The following is a 23591-nucleotide window of genomic DNA, read 5'->3' as shown; positions in this document are numbered from 1 at the left end:
TTTTTAATAGATTTATAAATACGAGGTATGTTTACAAAGTTAGTTCCGTTTGGTTATATATAAAAAAACGGGTACAGATACAGAAAAAATATTTATTGTACAAAAATCTGCAATTCTTAAAACTACTTTTCTACAATCTTCCAGAATTATGTGGGCACACGTAATCAACTGGCATAAGGTTTTTTTATGCCATCTTCAGAGAAGGTGGCCACCAGTGTTTCAACCATGTGGTAAAATGTTCTTTCAGTTCATCATCTTTGTCGAAGTGTTGACCACCAAGGAAAGATTTCATGCGTGTAGGAAAAAGAATCACAGATGTGATCATTGTGGCGGAATTTTCAATTAACGCTGACATTATAAAGAAGCACAACAAAGCACACATTGGCAGCAGCAATCTCAAAATGGCGAACGTTTCTTCTCCTTCAATCATAATAACTGTTGCGCATGAACGGAACTGTGATAGCAGTGGTGCCGCATATAGGAATAGAAACTAAGCTCACTTTTTGGACATATCTTTTATAATATAATCACTAGGAAATAAATTGAATAGTAATAAAACACTATTCAAATAATCAGGGAAACCGACATTAAGAACATAAAGTACTTTTTCAAATTTAAGCCCCCTCTAGGAGTTGTATGTTTACAAGGTTTTATTTCAGCTTATTTATTTAATATAATTTAATACAAATAATTGACCACCTCACAAATCAGAAAATTCATTCAATCAGTTATAAAAAAAGAAATGTTACTGTACAGTAGACATTTTAAGTATTTTTATAATTTTAATAATTTTGTTACTGCTTCCCAATAGGAAAGTTGCTAATTATTTGAGTAAGTATGTGTGCATTAAACACTACAGACTGAAATGCCCTCTGCCCACATCAATCAACAATATTGTTTAAATTATTCATAAATATTGTTTAATTGGCGATGAATGTCAGATACAGAGGCAAAAATAAATCACAAGATGATGTGGCCACATCAAATATAGGGTTGGAGATTAAATCTACCTTATCCTACTTAAACGTATTCCTAAATATTCAAACAACCATCAATTTCTATACTAACCACTGCAATAAGACCAAGAAGCTCCACAAACTGAGTGGACACATGTGGTCCATATTTTCTCTTCTTTACAAATTTCAGTACACCAGTAATCAGAACAATGTAGTTCGCTTGACAATCCTCTGACCTATGTATATGGTGGCACATATCTAAACAGAAGCATTACAAGGTAAACTGAACTATGTAGTTTACATAACAATCCTAAAACCTGTAAATGTGGTGGCACATACCTAAACAGAGGAATTAAAAGGTAAAATTGAACTATGTAGTTCACCTGCCAACAATCCTCAAACCTGTGTATATGGTGAGGCATATCTAAACAGAAGCATTTCAAGGTAAAATTGAACTATGTAGTTCGCCTGACAATCCTGAGACCTGTGTATATGGTGAGGCATATCTAAACAGAAGCATTTCAAGGTAAAACTGAACTATGTAGTTCACCTGACAATCCTCAGACCTGTGTATGTGGTGGCACATATCTAAACAGAAGCATTACAAGGTAAAACTGAACTATGTAGTTCGCCAGACAATCCTCAGACCTGTGTATGTGGTGGCACATATCTAAACAGAAGCATTACAAGGTAAAACTGAACTATGTAGTTCACCTGACAATCCTCAGACCTGTGTATATGGTGAGGCATATCTAAACAGAAGCATTACAAGGTAAACTGAACTATGTAGTTCATCTGACAATCCTCAGACCTGTGTATATGGTGAGGCATATCTAAACAGAAGCATTACAAGGTAAAACTGAACCATTTAGTTCGCCTGACAATCCTCAGACCAGTGTATATGGTGAGGCATATCTAAACAGAAGCATTACAAGGTCAAATTAATCTTTTTTGTACATTTACACTAGAATATAATCACTTGGAAATTAATTCAATAGTAATAGAACATTGTTCAAATAATAAGAGAAATTGACATTAAGAACCTAAAAATCTTTGTTAATCCTTTATGAGTTTTTGTTTTTCCAAGTATCACTTTAGCTCGTTTACGTAATGTAATTTAATTTAATTAAGATAATTACATACTGTTGTAAAGCAGATATTTTAGTTTTAAAGTACAATAATTATAAAATAATTGCCTTATTTGTACATAGTTTTGTTGGAAGCAGGTAATATGTTCAACAGCAACTCAATGTGTGACACCTCGTTTTAAAAGTCTAGATAAAAGAAGAATAATCTCTATCAGTGAATATATCCATCAGTGTCTAACTTAAGTTAAAATTTTAACTTCGCTCAAAAGTTACCCAATTTGGTTTGAGTTGTCAGTAATTATTTTTTTTTGAGTTGTTGTTTTGGTTTTATGAAAACCTTTGAAATATTAATTGATGGGTTATCTCATTCAAATCGTTTGAGATGTCCCAAACCTAACATTCTGGTTTATTACATATTCTTCAAGGAGATTTGAACACTCTCAACCGCTTTAAAGTTAAAGTCAAGGGGGTGGAAACTCTTGGAACACTAGTATATACACACATACATTTACTAGAGGACTACCAAGAACGAAGACCGCTTTGTAGGCACATTGCTTAATATTAAATAATTGAATACATTCATTAATTTGTAAGGATGAAAATATTTAATACAATCAAATATCATCAATTATGGGATTAATGATACACTTACCCTTAAAAATATTAATGATGGCAATAATTGCTATATCACTAGCATGCCACTTGCGACAAAGACTTTGAAGGGTATTCAGCAACTCTTCCAATACATCCTCTTCAACAGAAGGCATAGAACAAACCAGTTTGGCGGCATTAAATGCCTGTAAATGCAAATAACAAATCAGTCAAAAGTGGTAAAATGCATCTTATAACTAAGATAACACCACCCCTTCAAATAAAATATTGTATAAAGTTGTATGCAAGTTTTCTAACCTATATGAAAAAATAATTTAATTTAAAAAAGTGTTATTAAAAGAAAAAAATCTCAATTTTCTTACTAAAAATCATAATCAACCTCTTTACTACCAAACATGTTTCGAGAGCAAAACCTCTTCTGCATTCAATTTTCAAACCCGTATTTAAATGTTTTGATCAGCTGACTGACTACACGACACCTGACAGTTTTAAACTAATAAATTAATGTCCCTAGTAGTGTTCCTATGAACTAAATCAAATCATATATTTACAGTAGTGCTTATTGATTGCTACCACACTATGTTAATAAGGGAAGATTATCAAAGCATGTGTTGAGTTTTAATAACCTAAACTAAAGTGTAATAAAAACTGAAGACTGCCGTATATAATTTGCAAGTTATATGATCTTAAATACCTCAAATTTAAATAACTGTACTTGTCTAATTCGTCGACTAATATTCGTCGTTGCCAAATCAAACAGGCAAAAATTCTTTCCATCCCAGCTGTAGGGGTGACATACATGATAAGTAGGTGTGTTTTATTATTATGGCATATTATACCACACTCACAGCACAGTGGCAGGTCAGGCTAAATGCAGCATGTCTACAATTCAGTGTTGTGACTGTACCTTGTTTGATGTGCACCCACATTCACAAGTAAAGACATTTAGTACAAAATATTGCCATAAATAAATACAAGTCTAATAAGTATAAATCCAAATCAGTATTCACATGCAGAATGTTTAGTATCATACAGTATTCTAAAAATCTCAAAATAATAATTAATAATTGATTTCATAAGGGTTTACAAAAAAATTAATTACCCCTTAAATTATTAATTATTTATTATTAATTATTAAATTATTATTTAGAACTCTCAATTTTTGGTATGTCATTCTTCAAGAGACAACAAAAGAGGTATAAGAATTGTTTGTACTGACTTTACTTTTGAAATAATGATGAATTAAAGTGGAGAAAGCTTAAATTTTAAACAGAAAACTGTGTTTTTCTCCATATTTTTGGCTATCATAATCCGTAATGACACACAAAATATTTTTCTTTTACTCGAATACATGGGTGAATACTACTCAATGAGTTAAAAATTATTTCAGAGGCAGATATTTAGCATGTGAGAGAGTTCGCCGGGACCCAGCTCCGTTAGGGATCTTCTTTAGAAAAACAAAACCACACAAGGTGCTGCTTTCTTTTTTGTTATCGGTATATGTCTCAACTGGTCGATAATGAACTGGATCCACATCTTATTTTCCATTGTGACCAAAAAGTTACAATACTGGATATATATATATTTGATTGTTAGTTTTCTTGTGTTCATCTTTTATAGTGTTATGTTATTTTTAGTATTTTTGGCTTAAGTTTTTTTTATACACGGTTTAGAGCCTGTAATTGGTGTTAAACTCATACAATACATATAGTTATATTACAGTAGAAATATAAATACACAGTGTACTGCATAAATACAGTAGTGCAATGTATTTACTTTCATATGTTCTCAGTAAACTAAAGATACCAATCTTCTATGTTACAATGAAAACTGTGTCGAATTATTAAAAGTAGTGTACTAATAGAACGATTGTTTTAATGCCAAGAAACAGCACAACATGTACATGTTGTGCAATAGTTTTAAACGTATAATTTTGATTGATTATGCTTAGCAGCAGACAGACACAGTACCATCTGTAAGGCACAGGACGAGCTGATGTCCTTGTTGTTAGACACAGGCAACTTCAGCCATCTGGACATAAGATCTCCCGAACCCCACTTCCAGTACTCCAGCATCACTCTGTAGGCTTGCAGTTGGACTTGGGACCATCCAAAAATACTTTCTTTGTCAAACGGTGAAGTTTCATCTAAAAATATAAACATTTATTTTTACTATGCCAGGTAAATACAATTTTTTATACAGTATTTTATATAGCTGAATGTAAACAATTGTTATAACTTAAGGATAAAACCTTTAGACAACTTGTTTTTACCACCGAGATTTTTCTAATTTTAATACAGTTTATATGCAAAAAGAGCTGTAGGCAAGCAGGATATAGTATCAACACTGCAAAATATTTAATGTTGTTAGAGGAAGTGATCATAAATGAAAACATGTCACAGTCACAGTGATGTGCGGTAAAGGACTTCATAGTTCTAACTTCACCTATAATAGAGTCATTTATCACTTCACTTCAGTCAAAACTCTGGGCAACAATTAGGTGCAATTGTGAAGGCAAAAACATATATTCTCACTAGTCCTACTTATGATATGATACAGTAATCTTAAAAAATTACATGACAAATCGTTTATTTGTTTATACAGACAAAGCTAGAGCTACATGGCCCTTTTTACTCTTAATCTGCAGAAGAAAGATACTAATAAATTAAATTAAACTTTTATACTTTGATTATCCTAGTTTCAGGAGCGCTGTTGCAGGAATTGACTGGCAGTATTTATTCATAATCATTTAAAAAAACAATAAATCATTGGGACATCTCCAGTAGTGCTTTAAAAAAAAAATAATATTTATAGTGTTTTAGTTTTTGTAAGCAATATTTTGAATAAATGTAAGTTTGTGAAAGTTCTCTCAATTTAATAACAATAACTAAATGTTTGATAGTTTTAACTGCAAACAATTTAGATTTTGATGAAAACTTAATTTTACAATTATATAATAAGATATATTATTTATAAATACTACACTACTTTATGGTAAATATAACATGTAATACACTATTCTGAAATATTGATGACTAGCTTTAATTTCAAAAAACAGGCACTCCAATGGTTTGCTGAAGTTTTTTTTTTTTTTTTTTTTTTTTGAGGAGGGTTCCACTTACAATTCATCCAAGTACCAGCTGAAAAAATAAAGTTACAAAACTGTATTTTAAATATACAGACTTCAAACAAATTCCAATACCAACTAACCTGAATTAACTGGTGAAGCAGTGTCCATTTCATCAAAATCAAAATCACCTAAAATAAAAATATGCATTATAAAAACAAAATCCTTTAACCTGTAGTAATAATTTGTGTATCACAGATATACAAATTACATAACAATTGAAAGAGAATTGTAATGACATTAAAAATTAGGTCTATCGTAAATCAAGAAACTAATATTATTTGTACTACACATGGCGTTTTCCAACAAGTCAGTCATCATTATAGAATTTCTAATTGAGATATTTGTCTACAATATAAAATTGTTTTATTGTTAAACCACTAGTCTTCTCCATTTTCAACTTTTGTTTCATGTAGCTCTCATGAATTTTTAGGAAGGTCTACCAAATGTAGATTGATACAATACGTCAGTCATCATTATATAATTTTATTTGAGATATTTGTCTACAATATAAAATTGTTTTATTGTTAGACCACTAGTCTTCTCCATTTTCAACTTTTGTTCCATGTAGGTCTCATGAATTTTTAGGAAGGTCTACCAATGTAGATTGATTGTTTTGCACAGTGAGGTAAGCTGTTGTGACAAGAGAATTCTCCTAACGTAGAATTTTTCTTGTCTTTGTTTTTGACTTTCCTATGACACTTAAGTTTCTTTAATATTGTGTAAAATAAGGTTATGTCGCCTGACAGTCCAATCAATAATAAATTCAATAAACTTATGACTGCTAAAGATTACTTTCTTTTCCTTCTATAAACCTCTACTGTCTAACTATTGTAAAGCTATGCTAATCACAATGACCCATTAATCTTTTTAAATCACCCTTTTCAATAAACTTGAAACTGTTGACATTGAATACATGAGGGGTCTATTTACTGGTTTTATGTATCAAATAAGTACATTTTTAAGCTAAAGCTTTCATCTTTAAGTTTGGGCTAGACCTTTGTTTAATTAAAGGCAGAAGAGAAATTTACATTTTTGTTGTAGAATTTTGACAAAAGCGGAATTTGTGGATTTTTACAACATTTAAGCATATTGTGCGATGAACAACCATCTAAGTGTGGAAACTTAGCTTAGTGTGGAGATTTTTGTTCTGTTTCATTTCCACATTCCCTGTTTATTTATTAAGAGAACGTAATATTTTGTTTTTATACACACACGATGTACATTCTGGAATTGATAAAAAATAATGTTGAGACAGCCTCAGACTGCAGGCTTGACATGGAGAGTCAAATATCTCATAGTGGCCAGGGTATCCACTTCGCTAATTCCGGATCTTCAGAGCCAAGTTTTGTACGATAACCCTACAACTACCCTTGCGGATATTTATAAGAGGTAGTCATATTCCTCTTGCTAGGACCAAGTTCTTTCAAAAATGAATACAGAGTTTGCTTAAAAATTAAGGAGACTGGGTGTACCTGTTAAACAGGATTTGCTTACACTATCAATATATATTATTAAAAGTTTCCAAAATTGTATCCTTGTCCTTGGAGGACAAATATGGACGTGACATGAAGTATCGAAAACAATGAATGGAATAAAATGCACAAGCGTGATCTGATCTGTATCATGTTAACGTTTGTTTGATAGTTTCACATCGCTATCTGTGTATTTGAACCCTAAACAACAAAACAATAAAACCCATTCCAATTGTGAGTACTACCATATGGACAGCGTCAGGACTACATGAATACTTTAATCTATTACAATTACTCAAGCTCTTCATATAGTTATTGTGCTAAGAATGTTGATGACACAGTAATAAAGAAAATTTTTTACTGACTGAATGTCTGGCAACAGTGTGCCAATTAACATTAACTGAAAGCAAAACAAATATATTCATAATATAGTGATTAAAACTAAAGAAAAACCACGTTCATATTACTGAATTTTATTCATACAAGACAAGAGTTGAACAAGTTCATGATACTCAATAGACTAAAATAAGAAAAATGGAATTGATATTGCAATACCTGAAACAATAGAAATATAATACATTTATTTTTTTACTTGTATATCCAGTCAAATTGTTTGTTACAGTAAGAAAATGCAATGTGTGGTCAATCAATGAGGTAGATGAAGCAACAATGAACTTTAGCTCTAAGTGTTTTCTACATGTATCATAGAAATTCACCACTCGGCCAAGAGCTTACAATTTCAAATCAAATCTCCTCCAAAATAGTTTGCAATAGCTCAAAAATTAAATACTAAACTAATATTTTTCATATTCTTGATCAAAACTAATTTTATTCTAATTTTTGCTTCTTAAAAGTTGCAGCAAATCTCACTTTTGAGAAAACATTCTCAATTTTTTTATTCAACATAAAACTGATTGCATAAAAACTGATTCCAATTCCAGGTATTCGAATTTTGTAGTGTTCCAATAAATAGTTATGTTATAGCAACAAAAACAGTATTTAAAAAAACTAATTTTGGAACTCTATAGATCCAAAAGAAAGCATTTAACTCATAAGATATTTCAAGCACAAGTTATTCAGTAAAGCCCATAGAACTGCTAAATCAAGAGATTCCTACAAAGCATGCTAATCTAAGAAATGGGTAAAGGTCACGATTTGAAGGAAATCTGATTCAATAGTATTGATAATGATATATAATAGATTAATCTAGATTATTATTTCACTTACTTGTAGGTTGATGGGTTCGTTGTGACACAACAGTGAGTTTACTACAAGCCTGGATGATGTAATCTGTGCCAAGACGTTTGACTAGGTTACGGCATATGGGAATATCATTAGTTGAAAACAGCTGGAAAAGGCTAACCAAGCGTTCTAATACACCAGTTATTACAGGGATCTCAGTTTTTCTAGTGAGAACGCTCTCAACAGCTGCTGCCACCGCATTACACGATTCGTATAAATAAGTTTCTAATCTAAAACAAAAACAGTATTTTTATAACCACCAATTCAAAACAATTACATTGGATATGCATGTGCAGTCAAGTGAGTATCAAGTTTTAGCACAGTTCTCAAGTATTAATAAACTCCTCTTCATACTTTCCATCAATGTATTCTATTGTCTTATTAACACTACATCATATCAAGTTCTAATTACGATCAATGTGTTTGAAGAACATAAATTAAATAGGGATTTAAAAACTTGCTAGATGCATGGTTCCTGTTTCTCCAGACTTGTACTAGAATTTTAGCCATATAATTAATTCTCAATTAACAACTTTTTCCTGTAATCAAGTTTGACTTTGACATGTTGATCACCAAGTTTCAATTTTAAATGCATAATTAATCCCATCTCTTAGGTTCTGATACCTGAAGAAGAGGACAGGTAGTTCTTGAAACATGATGTAACAGCTTTTCTAACTGAGATGATTGCAAATGTTAGCATTTTAATTGAATGTACTTGTGAAAGGATTACCAGAATACACAGAATATAGCAATGATTTTGAGATATATTGCTTTAAAATAACTTATAAAATTACCAATCCATAACGCAATATTTTCAAAGGAGAACCTCAATTATTTGTTCAGAAATAGTTGCAGTTCAAAGTTGAGCATTATTTCAAGTGAAATTGGACATTTTAAATTTTAACTACCAATACTAAAAAAAATACATTGTGTTTTCAGTATAATTAATAGACTTTATGAATGATCAAACACTGTTTAAAACACTTATTTTTTTATTTCGATCTGCAGATACTTCTTAATAGAATTAGATACAAAAATGTTGTTAGGGTTGAATTTTAAATAATTAACGCTATTGTTTTCTTTTCTTATAATCTCACAATCAGTAATCGTTTGAATATTTTGAGTTACAGTCACTTTCTCTATTTCTGGGATGGTTAAAACAGTCACATTAAAAGAGCATTCCTAAAATCCCATTACAATTTTATGCAGAATTTAAAAATTAATAGCCTATCACCAGATAAATAGTTTTTAGACAGGCCCTATACTCAATATAATGTGAAACACAGAAAAATACTGAAAAGAACATGTGCTATTATATTTTGTTACACTTTTACTCTTTGTAACAGAAACTAACAAAAAATCATATTTATATGAAGTTTTTTTAAATATATTTTATAGAGCTAGATTGAACTTGTAATTAATAGTGTGGTAGCTTTACATTACATGGCGAGTGTTTCAAGTGGATATTAAAAATATTATGTTAACAGAGTTGAACAATAGTAAGCACAGCCTGAAGAATGGTAAAACTTAATATATGTCTATTCTCATAGTAATGTAATAATGGTTATTTAAGAAACCTTGAAAAAATAATGGGTGGTGAGACATTTCTTAATGACGCTTAAACCAAAAATTAAGATTAAGAAAATTAAAAAATGTAATGAGTAAACACAGGCTTTTGTCAGAAAACTACACGTATTCAATGGAAGTAATGTAAAGAATGTTTACTAAACACTTTTACCAGGAATACTACCAAATGTAAGTAGAGAAATTTCCCCTTGTCCCTGCCTGAATATATGTAACAACAATATTCCAGAAACTCTGACTCCATCTCATAATCAAAAATATTTCAATCTACCGAACTAAAAGTATATAATGTATAGTTAGTTTTCCAATCACAAACTGAAAATGAAATTTATAAGTAGTTTGTGAATCAGTGTTTACCTATCATCCAGTGAGAGGCCCCACTGTTGTGCCATAGTTATCACATGAAACAGAAGACCAGAGTGTACAGTGAACATGTGAACAGCAGCGCTGGTTCCTGGTGTAGACTTTTCTTTGGTCACAAAATGTTCCCTTGTCAGTACAGTTAGCATATGTTCTAGCAGTTCATTGTCCTGCAATACTAAACAAAACATTTTGAATTTAATTATTAGTACTCTCATTATTTACTAAATAACCAGTGTTAATTATTAAATTGCATCTTTGAATGTGTCTATATCTCATTAAACCTTTAGTGCAGGAAAATATGGAAACCGATAATAATGACAAAAAGATAGAAGTATTTGTCCCCTATCTAGTGAAATAAATAACTGCTTGAAATAGTTCCGACTGTCACCAAAAAATAGCAGAGAAATATGGTCTACACGTGGCATTCATGAAACCACCTCAGCCAGCGCGATGAGTTTGCTGTCCAGACAGACACTTGAAACCATACGAGGTGTGTCCAAAAAGTGTCTGACCTTGACATCTGGCATGAACTGACGTTACTCTGCGGCAACGGCAATCTGGTCCCTTTAAAAGTACTCCCCTCCACAAGCCACTACCTTATTCCAATGCTCCTCCCACTTCCGGAAACACTCCTTAAATTCATTTTACGGAATGGCTAACAGGTCCTTCGTCGCATTTTGTTTTATTTGTTCAACATCGTCAAATCTTTTTCCTTTAAAAGGAATTTTTAATTTCGGAAATAGCCAGAAGTCACAAGGAGCTATGTCAGGACTGTAGGGAGGCTTTCGGTTGGTTGATGTCGTGTTTGACCAAAAAACGCTGAAAAAGATTTGAGGAATGAGCTGGCGCATTATCGTGGTGCAGGATCCAGTCACGGCTTGTCCACAGTTCAGGTTGTTTCCTTCGCACTGCATCTCGTAGCCGCCTTAGGACCTCAAGATAATACTCCTTATTCACTGTCTGACCTCTTGGAGCATATTCGTGATAAACAACGCCGTCCTGGTCAAAAAAAAAACTGTCAGCATTGTCTTGACATTGCTTCGACTTTGTCTTGCTTTTATCAGCTGTTGCTCTTCGCGAGTTTTCCACTGTCAAGATTGAGCCTTTGTTTCAGGGTCGTAGCCATAAACCCATGACTAATCACCAGTAATAACTTTTTAAATAGCCCTGGGTCACTTTTTATCAAATCCAGATTGTCCTGTGTGATATCAAGTCAACAGTTCTTTTGGTCTTCTGTCAGCAGCCGAGGAACAAATTTTGCCGAAACACGGTTCATTTTTAAATCTTCGTGTAAAATTTTACAAACTGACAATTTTGGTATTCCTAAATCTTCTTCCAGCTCTCGGATAGTCAATCGACGGTTTTCATTAATTGCTGCACGAACACGTTCAACATTTTCAGTGTTTCTGGCCGTTGAAGGCCTGCTAGATAGGTTATCACTCTCCACTGATATGCGGCCATTTTTAAACCGCCTAACCACTCTTTTATTTGTGTATCACCCATAGACACGTCACCATAAACTTTCCATATCATAGTAATCGTCTCTGATGCTGAATGGCCAAGTTTTTGGCAAAATTTAATGCAAATGCGCTGCTCAACACGTTCAGTCATATTGAAATGCGACGCACACACACGTCAGTACTGTACGGAACAGAGTGCTGTGACTCACTGAGTGACCGGATCGTATTCAATGCCTAATATGGGAAGGAGTAGGTTCGCCCCTCCCCTCCAATAACCGGTTCGAGCCAGTCGGATACGCCGCGGCTGCCTACTGGTCGGTGGTCGGGTACTTTTTGGACAGACCTCGTATTGAAGGGTTAATTTATTAACAACATAAACAGTTAAACTGAGAAATTTAGAGTTTAATAGGGGTTTTACACTAATTGTGTCCTTATTGTATTTACAAAATGATGCAGCCTCTCACTCAATCTTTATGGCTAAGACATATTATGGAGTCTATATATATTTTCTCATCCACTGTTTATTCCACATTTTAAGCAAAATTCATTAATTAAAAAAAAACTGTAAAATTGTCTTTTTATATTCCAAAATTTTAACAGAGAAAAGTGTATGAGGACAGATGACACTTTTATAATTTAACATTTCATAAAACCATTTACTTATCCAAGATTAAATTAGTTATAACCAAATATATACATGGGACAAGGCATACTTTCGGTTATCAATTATCTAACAAGCAAACCTAATACTATCACATAACTATGATGATGTTGAGAATCAACCACTTTAAAGTACACAAAAAAAAAAAGTACAGTTAAAGTTATAGTAATAGTTATAGTCATAGTTAAAGTACAAAATGCTCACCAAGTTGTTTTGGGGCATCCTCTGTTGATGTTGGTTTTGCACATTTTCTTTCAACCAACAGCCCATCCTCAAAAGAAGTAGTGATGTAGTGTTTCTCAAAATCATCCATGGACGATACGGGTGAATTATTTGTTACTTCATAAAGTTTGTTCTTTATCGAGAGTGCTAACAATAATTTAGCTATCAAGTCAGTGCATGGAAGAAGAGAGTTCCAGTCATCTTGTATAGATTCTTCTCGGCTGGGTAAAATCCATTCTTGGAGAATTTTACATTGCTAGGAACAGTCAGATTCGGTTATTAGTTCATTTTCAATGGTTAATTGTTTTAAGTTTAAGGGAGTTAAAAATTTGAACAATTTCACAATTAATTTTATATGAAATGTCAAGAGTTAACTTTATTTCATTTATGGCTGTCATTTTTCTTTTTTACAGCAGACCATTTTCATGCTTTGTGCAAAGTTACTATTAAAAAAGGCAACTAGAGATGTAAAATAATCTAATCAAGTTGTACTCGTCTATGATTGTTTTAAAAAATAAATTGAAATTTCTGTTTTGACAAAAATAAATTACTTTAGTGTCTGTTTAAAGTCGCTGAGAAAACTGCAAAATTTGGAGGTGATTGTGCTTTAACTGGCAGTATGTTTGGCAGATGTTTTTGCGTGATTTGCATACTACTTTTATAACATTTTTAAGAATTCTTTATTTACTGTTAACCTACCTATATATTTCGTATTATTTTGTTCATAATGAACTAGAGAACAATATGATATATAATAAAGATCATAAAATACATATTACAATTTTTGTTCATAAGTCCAAATTTAAAATTTCAATTGTGATCAAATGATAAAGAGTAAGTTGTACCTAGGGAATACAATTGGGTAAATAAATTTAAAATTCTAAGATGGCTAATAGCACAAACACTTTGGCATAGTTCATCAGACTTGTCACAACAATCTTGAGACATTGTTAAAGTTTAGAAACCTATAAAAAGTTGTAAGATATATTATTTACTTCTTTGTAGACTTAAAATAGAAATAGAAATACATAAATGCCTAATAAAACTAATATTTTGTTTCACTAGCAATAGTCTAGGGAAGCTTATAACTAACATGTAAATATAAACACAAATCATTTTAATAACATTTAACTGGTTATCAAACCATTTCAATTAATGCAATTTTATCTTAGAAAATTAAAATAAACGACACCATTGTCACAGTACTCAACCGGATATAGATGGTGAAGCACTATAAAGAAAATCACTTTTGTATTAACTGTGACACCACAGTTGACATAGAGAAATAAAGAAGGCATTATTACAATGTTCAGCATTACTTCCTGTTTCCAGTGGTATATAAATCATGTTGATAATCACCCAAACAGTAATATAATGTGTGACAAGAGCGAGCACTGCAAATCAACACAATCTCCACTGATGCCAGTCGATTGAGACACAAAGTAATCAACGGAAGATTCGTTGGTTGCCTGTTAGAGGGTTAAAAATGTAGAAATATTCAGAAAATTAAAAAATATACATCAGCCATTATCTAGTCATTAGTATGTAGCTTCTAGAGAGTATAATATTTTTTGCTATTTAAAAGCACAAAAATGTAATGGTATACACATAAAACTGAAAAAGTGTATATTATAAAAATTTTAAAACAACTATAAACATATAATTTTCTGTTCACTTTAGCACTATTTAAAAATGTTACAGTAATACATCATGATAATTTTATCATGCAGAAAAAAATTTAAAAATATATATGTACACTATCTGGCAACCAAACAAACACTCCAAGATAGCACAACAAAATCAAAGTTGTATTGCTCTGGTCGACAACATCATGGTGAGAATGTTAACAAATTAGAAAAATGTACATAACACTATTTTATTTTCTAACATTTATAATTTTATTGTTCTTCAATATTTTGTCTCCATTAAAGTGTTCATAAGTTCATATTTCACACTATAACAAATACAAGAGTGAGAGCATGTACACAGTCAGACGGCAGTCAGTTACAGAAATGTGAAAGTCTTCACTAGGCAGATAGAGCGTTAACTACGAGGGTCGTCCAGAAAGTAAAGAACGATTGCGCATCACGGGCGGCGCAGTTCACCCACCACCGCGGTAGATAGCTTGTTCGTTAGCCACACCTTCTGCCTCAGTGTGAGCTGAGTAGCGGTACCGTGAGGTCACGTTTGCGTCTCCTGTGAAAGTTTAAAATGGCGGCGTTAATTGAAAATCCCGCCAAGTGTGAACTGCGTAGTGTGATACGGTTTCTGAATGCACAGAATGTTCGACCTATTGAAATTTATAGGCAAATTAAGGCAGTTTACGGTGACAAAGCCCCAGTCAATGGAATGGCATCACTCAAATTCATCAACAAAAAACAGGAAAGAAAAACCAAATTTGAACACCAGGAAATTGATGGCAACAGTTTTTTGGGACCGAAAAGGCCTAATCCATGTGGAGTTCATGCCGAGAGGGGAAACAATCAACTACATCGAGACCTTGCATCGGCTTCGCCGCGCTATTCAGAACAAACGACGCGGAATGCTGTCGTAGAAAGTGGTGCTGATCCACGACAATGCTCGGCCTCATTGCAGTGCACGAACCAAAGCAGAACACAATTCTTTCAAATGGCAAATCTTCGGACACCCTCCGTATAGTCCAGATCTGGCTCCGAGTGACTATCACTTGTTTCCAAAGTTGAAAGTGTTTTTAGGCGGAAAAAACTTTTTGGGTGACGAAGACCTCAAAGAAGGAGTAAAAACGTGGCTTCATTCCTTGGCGGCAGAACAGTATAACGTCGGTATAGAAAAACTGGTGCCACGCTACAACAAGTGCCTTGACAGTTCCGGCGATTTTGTAGAAAAATAGAGTAAGTTTATAAGTATTTATAAATAAATTTTCATGCTCTTATCTTTTGTTTTTATTGACTTATAACAAAACGTTCTTTACTTTCTGGACGACCCTCGTAACAACAAAGTTGTATGACTTACCTTTGCACTGAGGCGTTCAGTAAGGCAGAACGTTGTTGACAAACAACGCAGTGTGTCCATACTATGCCTTGACCTGTGGATGGCTCCAGAGATGTACAATTCCAGCAGCTTGTCTACAGGTACCTGTTTGGTATCCAGGATCAGTTGTTGGACCAGGAGATGGGACCATTCTTCACACAAGTTCAGTCCTATAGTTCTGTAATAGAACAATTAATTGTAAAATTTCAGATTTGTAAGTACTATAATTTGATAATATTGTTATGCTCTCTTTCATTTAATACTACATTCAATGAGAGGGTTCCTTCATTTGTAACTGAAAAATAATTTATTGGTGAAATTTAACCCAACATAAATCTAATAGAGAGTATTTTGAAGGAGATCAAATTTTTTTTATAAAAAGTTTGGAAATACATAGCTTTTAAAAAATAATTCTGGTTTCTTTTGGGTACCCCTTTGTATATAAATTATTAATGTTGGTTTCTAAAATAAATTTTGGATCTAATGATATACCTAAGTATTTGAGCTGCTTTACTTTCTAATTGAATGGAATGGACAGGTTACTTTCTAATTGAATGGAATGGACAGGTTACTAAATTAAGAGAAGTGGAGTGTTATTTAATTGGAAAACGTATTAAAAAGTTACAAAATCACAGTTTAACTACATATTTTGTTATATTGAAATTAACTTGCATATTTCAGTAGGGTGCCTTTGCTTTACTAATAAGACAACGTGAATAACAAATTCTCCAAGAATCTATGTATCTGTATTGGAATAAGACAGGAGCAATAGCGTAAGCAAATGTGTTAATCTTTCCATAAAGTTTATGCTCTACTATGTTATTTATAAAGTTAAAAATTAAATTTTTGATGTACTGATCCCTGATAATAATAACTGCACAGGTGCTATGTTTGTTTAAAACTGAAAAGGAATGTGAAGGCCAGGGATAATGAAATAGAAATAGAATAATTGTGAATACAGGAAGTTAAATTAAATGGATCAATATAACAAACACTATAATATGAAAACATAGGGAAGTACAATACAAATTTGTAGAGGATCTCTGAAAAAACTAATGTACCTCCCCATTAATTCTACAGCTCATCGCCAAGAATGTTCAAGATCGGAGGACAACTTATACAGGAAGGGTCTATAAGAATGTGCAGCTGGCAAGCCTAGTCTAATGTAATGAAAACCTGACACATAGTAAAATTGATCTTCTAAAAGTAAGCAAAAATCAGTAAAAGTGTACAACTTCAAAACCTGGAGATGTAACAGACTTGCGCTCAACTATGGTGAGTTATTGTGTTAATTGCTATTTAGGTTCCCTTTTAGTCCAGACATCACAAAACAGCTGTAGAACTCCCATCACTGGATGTCATTTGTTATTGGGCCATTATTTACTTATAACACACCTCATTCTCCCATTAACACATTCACTGCGGGTGACGAGCATGCTCATCATGCGAACATGGTGCGCCGGGCAGTGGACGAGCGAGCTCGGCATACGGCAGCTGCTTTCATATTGCCTCAGTGTGAGCTGAGCAGTTGCCTGGGAAGGCTGTAACACTCATAGCGAGGTGTGTCTGTTTTGGTGAGTCAGTTGGTGCGATTCGTCGTCGGTTCGCCATTTTCGTTTGTTGTGTATGCTTTGCGATATTGTGAGAGTGGATTATAGTGTCTGTTGACTGTGTAAGTGTATGTACTCATAATGGAGGAAGACGATAATGTTATTGACGATAATTTTTCATCTGATGAAGACAATGAGTCGAGTTCGAACAGTTCTAGGGACGGTGAAGGCGGCGTCCCCCACCCCCAGTGGGCCACCACACCCCAATACGTGTAATTGATGTACTATCTACGTGTCATTCATGTACTATATACGTGTAATTCACGAGTGTTTGTGCCGAAACCTAGTGCGCTGCGAGCACATACAACATGGGGACCGGCACCCGGTGCGGATGACGAGCAGACTCGGCACGGACATGACGTCACCCGTTCCGGCCAACGAAGCTTCTGGGATACCTTGGACAACCCTTTTGGCTATCCTGACTCCGTTTTGGGTAAGTAAAAAAACAACAAAAATTCCTGCATTTTCTGTCGCTGGTAATTTTGTCATCCGCAGTGAATGTGTTTAACACTCATTCCTTTAATACTTAAGTGGGTGTGGATATTTCAGGATGATAACTTAGTCTTTGAGACTTTTTTATTAAAAAAGATTAACTTTAACTACAAGAAATTCTAGTACTTCCTCACTTCTTAAAAAAGAATATCACAAAATTAGACATAATAAAAGTGAATATTACCTCAAACATGTTTCCCAAATACTACTCCACAATTCAATTAACTTGTTCGTGTCTAACAAATTAGAGTCCTTCTTGATCTCAACGTACAGCAGAGCATTGCAGCACCTGGAACATTTGTATCACATTCATGAAAACTTTGGAGGCGTTGTTTTCAAGATGTTCATTATTTTATTAAAGTCCATTGTGTATCAGTGTTTTGACCATTTTTGTAGTAGGATGATAATAATTGGTCAAACTTAAAGTGCAAGAATTTAAATTCCACCTAAATATCAGTATCAAAATCGGTCAATTTTCAACTAAACTTACACTAGAGCTGGCTGCACCAAAATGGTCCTACGTTAGCCATTGTATTTTAATCCCCCCTTTACTCTCCGCACCAACACTACAGCCAGTTTTACATGCAAAATTTCTGATCTGCCCCAAACCTGGAAACAGGTGGTGGTCAGCAGCGATATAGCAATACCGCCTCAAATGTATCAACTATTTTGATGTGGGCTGTTCTAATTCATAAAATGTGCATACAATATTTGTGTGTACATTTCTTTCTAGTTAATTCATCAGAATAAATAAACTGTGGTAGTTATTTTTACAAATAAGTTTTACAATAAAACAAATTCCTCTCTATTTTTTATGGAATTGGGTGCTGCAGCATTAAAATAACAACAGTATTTTAGTGTTATTACAGATAGATTTCAATCTAATGTTCTCTAAACATTTAAAGCAGTTTTTTATGTCTAAAAGAAACTTAGATTTTATTCTATGGATCACTTGTATTTCTGCAATTCTTATCCAATTTTTTACAGATTCTTGATTCAAAGACACTTTGAGTCTCATCATATCTGGGACCACTGGGTTACACAGATGTAGCAATCACAGGGAAATTTCCTGTTGTGAACTATAAAACGAAACTATAACATGTTATTTTAACTTTAAGGCCTAGAACGTGTTATTTTACACATTATTTATTTTTTAGGTAGTCTATAATTTAAAAATACAATATAATAAATAGGAAGCTTGATTGTAAAACTTTGTATGGCATAAAACAAAAGAAACTTTAAAAGAACATTAAATTCCCCTCATTGTTACGTTTCAATCTAGATAACATAAAAACCAAAGCGATATAATTGTACCTTCTAACACTGCACAGTATAAATGATTTGTCGACTATTTCACAAACTGCTAAAGAAACTGGAATGGTGCAATGAGATCATGTTGTGACCAAACAGCTTAGGAAAACTAAACAGAGGGTGCAAACACCAAGTACAATCTCTTCTACCATAAAATAATACTAATAATTTCCTACCTCTTTTAAATTATATAATTGTATTATGTTTGTATTTAAGCATATTTATAATGTGGTTTGTAAGTAAAATATGTATAAATTGTGCTCCAATAGATACATTTTTAAAACTTTATTACCAGTTAGAGAGGTTTAATGTTTTCATCAATGTTGGATCAAATAGAATATCCAATACAAGAGGTTAGAATAGTTGCAAATGCATTTTATATATAATATTTGATATTTCTGTAACAATAATGTAATATGGTATTAGTATTTTATTTATTAAATTGATGATTACAATGTCTGAAATAAGGTATAAAGCATAGTAAAAGAAGGAAATAGTACCTGTATAAACTTTCCATAGTGGTATTATCCTTGCAGGTCTGAAGTTGCTCAGCACAAAACTGGAGGAGAGATGTAACATCCGTCTCACCGATCAGTTCTGGGTGTTTGTTAGATAGAGCTGAGAGTAAGGATAACCTGAATACATTGACAAAAACATTAACATACTATTTTATATAGTTTTTTTAATGAAAAAAGGAGAATTATAAATGGTCACTCAACATTAATTATCACAAAACACATATAATAAAATTATAGATCACTGAACAACAATAAATTGTCTTTTAAAATGAATGTCCATGATAGTGTTTAATTATTACTAGAAAAGTTATAAATGCAATTTAATATAGTATTAAAGGTGGTTGGTCACCAAATGTTTAAGTATATTTTATCAAATACAACTCAAATTATTAAAAAAAATGCATATCTAGTTATTAGTTTACTTTAAGACTTTAATTTTTATATACATTATGTAACTGAATAAAGCATTTTTATAATCTACGATTCAAAGGTTCAGAATCTTTATAGGAACAGATCTTGAATAATTAAATTTGTTTACTACAGTTACAACCTGTTTGACAATATTGATCGAGATTGTATCTTAGACTCTATTCTAGTTTCCGTTTTTATATCACTGAAGATTTCCTCATTGCAGAATTATTTTTATAGGACCCAAACTGAACATAAAAATTAAATTAAATACCTTAGGAATAAAAATGTGTAGGACATTGTGAGCTGAATAATTTAGTAAAGCTAGCTACTGAAATTAAATTAACATTTTTCGTACTTGATTACTTCATAATGATTAATACAATCAAAATTTGTGTCAAGTTTCGCTTTAAGCTAGACTAAACTTTTTCATAAACATTTCATATGTTGCTAAACCTTTCAGGAATGAATGTATTAATCGATTGTGCTGTCATGTGAGGTCTTAAAGATCAAAAGAACAGGTATCATTAGAACATGACACACATTCAGGATGACAACACACACTGACAATGTATTGTTAGAGTGAACGTTATCATACAATTGGCTATGACACACATTCAGGATGACAACACACACTGACAGTGTATTGTTAGAGTGAACGTTATCATACAATTGGCTATGACACACATTCAGGATGACAACACACACTGACAATGTATTGTTAGAGTGAACGTTATCATACAATTGGCTATGACACACATTCAGGATGACAACACACACTGACAATGTATTGTTAGAGTGAACGTTATCATACAATTGGCTATTTTTGAAATAATAATAGTAATAATATTTATTGCCCTATTAAGTTTTTGCACTCATCGACAAAGTCAGTTTACAGCTAGTAGCCAAGTCAAAAAATAAACACATACATAAATACTACAAAAAATATCCTAAGTTAACTTTAACTATAAATTAATATGGGATAAAAAAAAAATACTCGGCAACAGAATAAAAAGGGTTGTTCCGTAGACAATAATTATAAAATCTATTGTAAAAAACTTTATCAGGGTATATATTTATAAAATGACATAATTTATTGTAAATTTTTAGTGAAACCACCACGTAACGATTAATTGTTTTATCTAGTCTGCAGAAATTGATTGTAGTAAGCCTACTTGCCTAATATTATAGCTATGATCAGCAAACTTAATATTGTTAGGATCAAGAAAAGCATAAAAAACTAAGTCATATATGCATAAACTGAAAATAGTTTGAATTTTTAAGTTTATAAATAAAGGTTTACAATGTTCCAAAAAACTAACACCACATAAGATACTGATAACTTTTTCTGCAAAATGAATATATATATATAATTTCATCTACCCTGGTGCAGTTTCCATAAAATATCAAACCATATCTAGAAATTGATTGGAAATAAGAAAAATAAGCGGATCTAATTTGTTTCAATACAATTAGTAAGTCTTTTCATTATTCCTTTTTTTAACTGAAAAAATTATGAGAACTTTTTGTAAAGTGTCTCTGCTGAGAAGGAGATGTAACTTTAAAGGTATGGTATGGAACAAAGGTCCAAGATGCAATCACAATGGGATACTAAAAATAAATGTGTCAAGTCAAACCCAAAGTTTTTGTCATTGTAATACTATAAGAACATTTTTTGACTAGAAGAACATTGTCCACCATGAATTTCTTCCATAAATGAGACATTTTTTTAGTAATCTTGAAACTTTCAAACATTTACATGAGACCGTAAGAAGGATGAGACCTGATCTATGGCAAGATAGGGGAGTGGGTGCAGCACCATGACAATGTGCCTATCCATTCTACGATGTTCAATTCACAATCATTCAATAACACTAGGATTGTCATTCCCAATCCTGAAACCAGACTTGGACCATGCAGAATTCTTTCTGTTTCCAAATCTGAAGAGTCCCTTAAAAAGGCTATAGATTAACTCAGCTGATGTAATTAAAGACAAATCATCGATGAGGCTGAACAGCATTAATTAAAAGCACATTTGCAGGGTCTTTATTTAAAGTTTTTCATGTATCTATGCTATAACTTTTATGTAATAATAAAGATTTGATTGACAGATATTCTGAAATTTCTATAAACAATTTACAAAGAAGTAAACTGATAAGTGTAAAATGAGTTGTGAGAGGAGTAGACTTACCAAGGCCACATATCCTGTTGCTGAGTCATGACCAGTTTGTCGAGGATGGCTTGGACTCCAGTCTCCAGTTTGATTCTCTTTGTCGGATTTCCTTCCATCATAGAGGTGTCATTTAAGTTTGATATCATGCTCATATCGAGCATTTCTCTTGAATCAATTACAAAAATCTGTAAAAAGGTTATTAGAGATGTCTTTATGATATTTTTAAAAAGATATTGTATTGAAACCTAATCTAATTTTAAAATCATGTGGTTCCTTACAATGAAAACTACAATTCACAATATTATATATAGATGTAAGTTTTCTTCTAGATACACTAAGTTTGATTATTTATAAGTTAAATGTAAAACATTACAACTGTATTGTAGTATTGAATCATTTAAGGCAACCAATCCTACAACAACAATTATGGTAGATAACATACATAAAAAATAATTTTATTAAGTACCCAACAAAGCATAGGTAACCCTACATCGGGTGCTAAACGGAGTTTTCCTCCGTGTATTTTTTATTATTAAAAAATAGTACTACTTTTCTGATGTTGGCAGTCGTTTCCCGCAGTGTACTTCACGAGCATCTTTCGGGGAAGCGAAACAATAGCCTCCCACTTATCTTTGTCAAAATCTGTCAGTATGAGGTCTACTTCCGTGCGAGACTGGACGATTCCTCCGTGAGCGCCCGATGTTGTGTTTGTAGTGCTTGGACGAAATCTCCGTGAGCGCCTTATAGTGTTTAGTTTTTATGGAGTAATAATCCGTGTGCGCCTAAATGTGTGACCTGTGATGGTTTCTTTTGAAGTTTTACAATATATTTTATTTGAATTTTGTGAAATGGAGAATGAAGACGAGAGACTTGTCAGTACAGTACCAGTGTGCTAGGGAACATTTCAGTACTGTTTATGGTGTGAACATCGTCGTTATAAGAACCAGAAGGAATATTTTTTTAAACTTTGTGTAGTGTTTAAAAAAATTTTTAGTAAAGAATAAATTTTGATTTTAGAGTAATAATTGACATTACAATTGTATAATATCTCAAGAATTTAAGTAAGTTGTTTTTGTAAGAAGTTAAAAACTAAGTTAATTTCCATATATTATTACAGTAGGTTAAACATTTTTACAATTAATTGTATTATTCCTTAAAATAAATCATGTTGTTATTATACAATAACATTTTTTTAAATTTTGAATTTCTTATTTAGAAAATTCATTACATAAGAGAGTAATTTTTTATTTAATTTCTAAAAATGAATATATTATATTGTA

General features: G+C 32.4%; 1 protein-coding gene across 5 annotated transcripts in view; it reads right to left on the bottom strand.

Annotated features, from left to right (window-relative positions):
- The window catches only part of LOC124362635 (serine-protein kinase ATM), a 132802-nt gene that overhangs the window by 64481 nt on the left and 44730 nt on the right, over positions 1 to 23591 (bottom strand). For all 5 annotated transcript variants that reach the window (XM_046817309.1, XM_046817310.1, XM_046817312.1 and 2 more), the window contains exons 10-20: positions 22330 to 22496; positions 19713 to 19847; positions 18086 to 18190; positions 15782 to 15977; positions 12773 to 13046; positions 10442 to 10622; positions 8486 to 8730; positions 5867 to 5914; positions 4627 to 4802; positions 2697 to 2841; positions 1069 to 1214 (exon numbers count right to left, since the gene is read on the bottom strand). In XM_046817309.1, the coding sequence (XP_046673265.1) occupies positions 1069 to 1214; positions 2697 to 2841; positions 4627 to 4802; positions 5867 to 5914; positions 8486 to 8730; positions 10442 to 10622; positions 12773 to 13046; positions 15782 to 15977; positions 18086 to 18190; positions 19713 to 19847; positions 22330 to 22496 (1818 nt within the window). The remainder of the gene's footprint in view (positions 1 to 1068; positions 1215 to 2696; positions 2842 to 4626; positions 4803 to 5866; positions 5915 to 8485; positions 8731 to 10441; positions 10623 to 12772; positions 13047 to 15781; positions 15978 to 18085; positions 18191 to 19712; positions 19848 to 22329; positions 22497 to 23591) is intronic.

Source organism: Homalodisca vitripennis, chromosome 5 (genome assembly GCF_021130785.1).
Source record: "Homalodisca vitripennis isolate AUS2020 chromosome 5, UT_GWSS_2.1, whole genome shotgun sequence".
NCBI lineage: Eukaryota > Metazoa > Arthropoda > Insecta > Hemiptera > Cicadellidae > Homalodisca > Homalodisca vitripennis.
The sequence above is the reverse complement of the archived record's forward strand: the minus strand, read 5'-3'. Positions and strand labels throughout refer to the sequence as shown.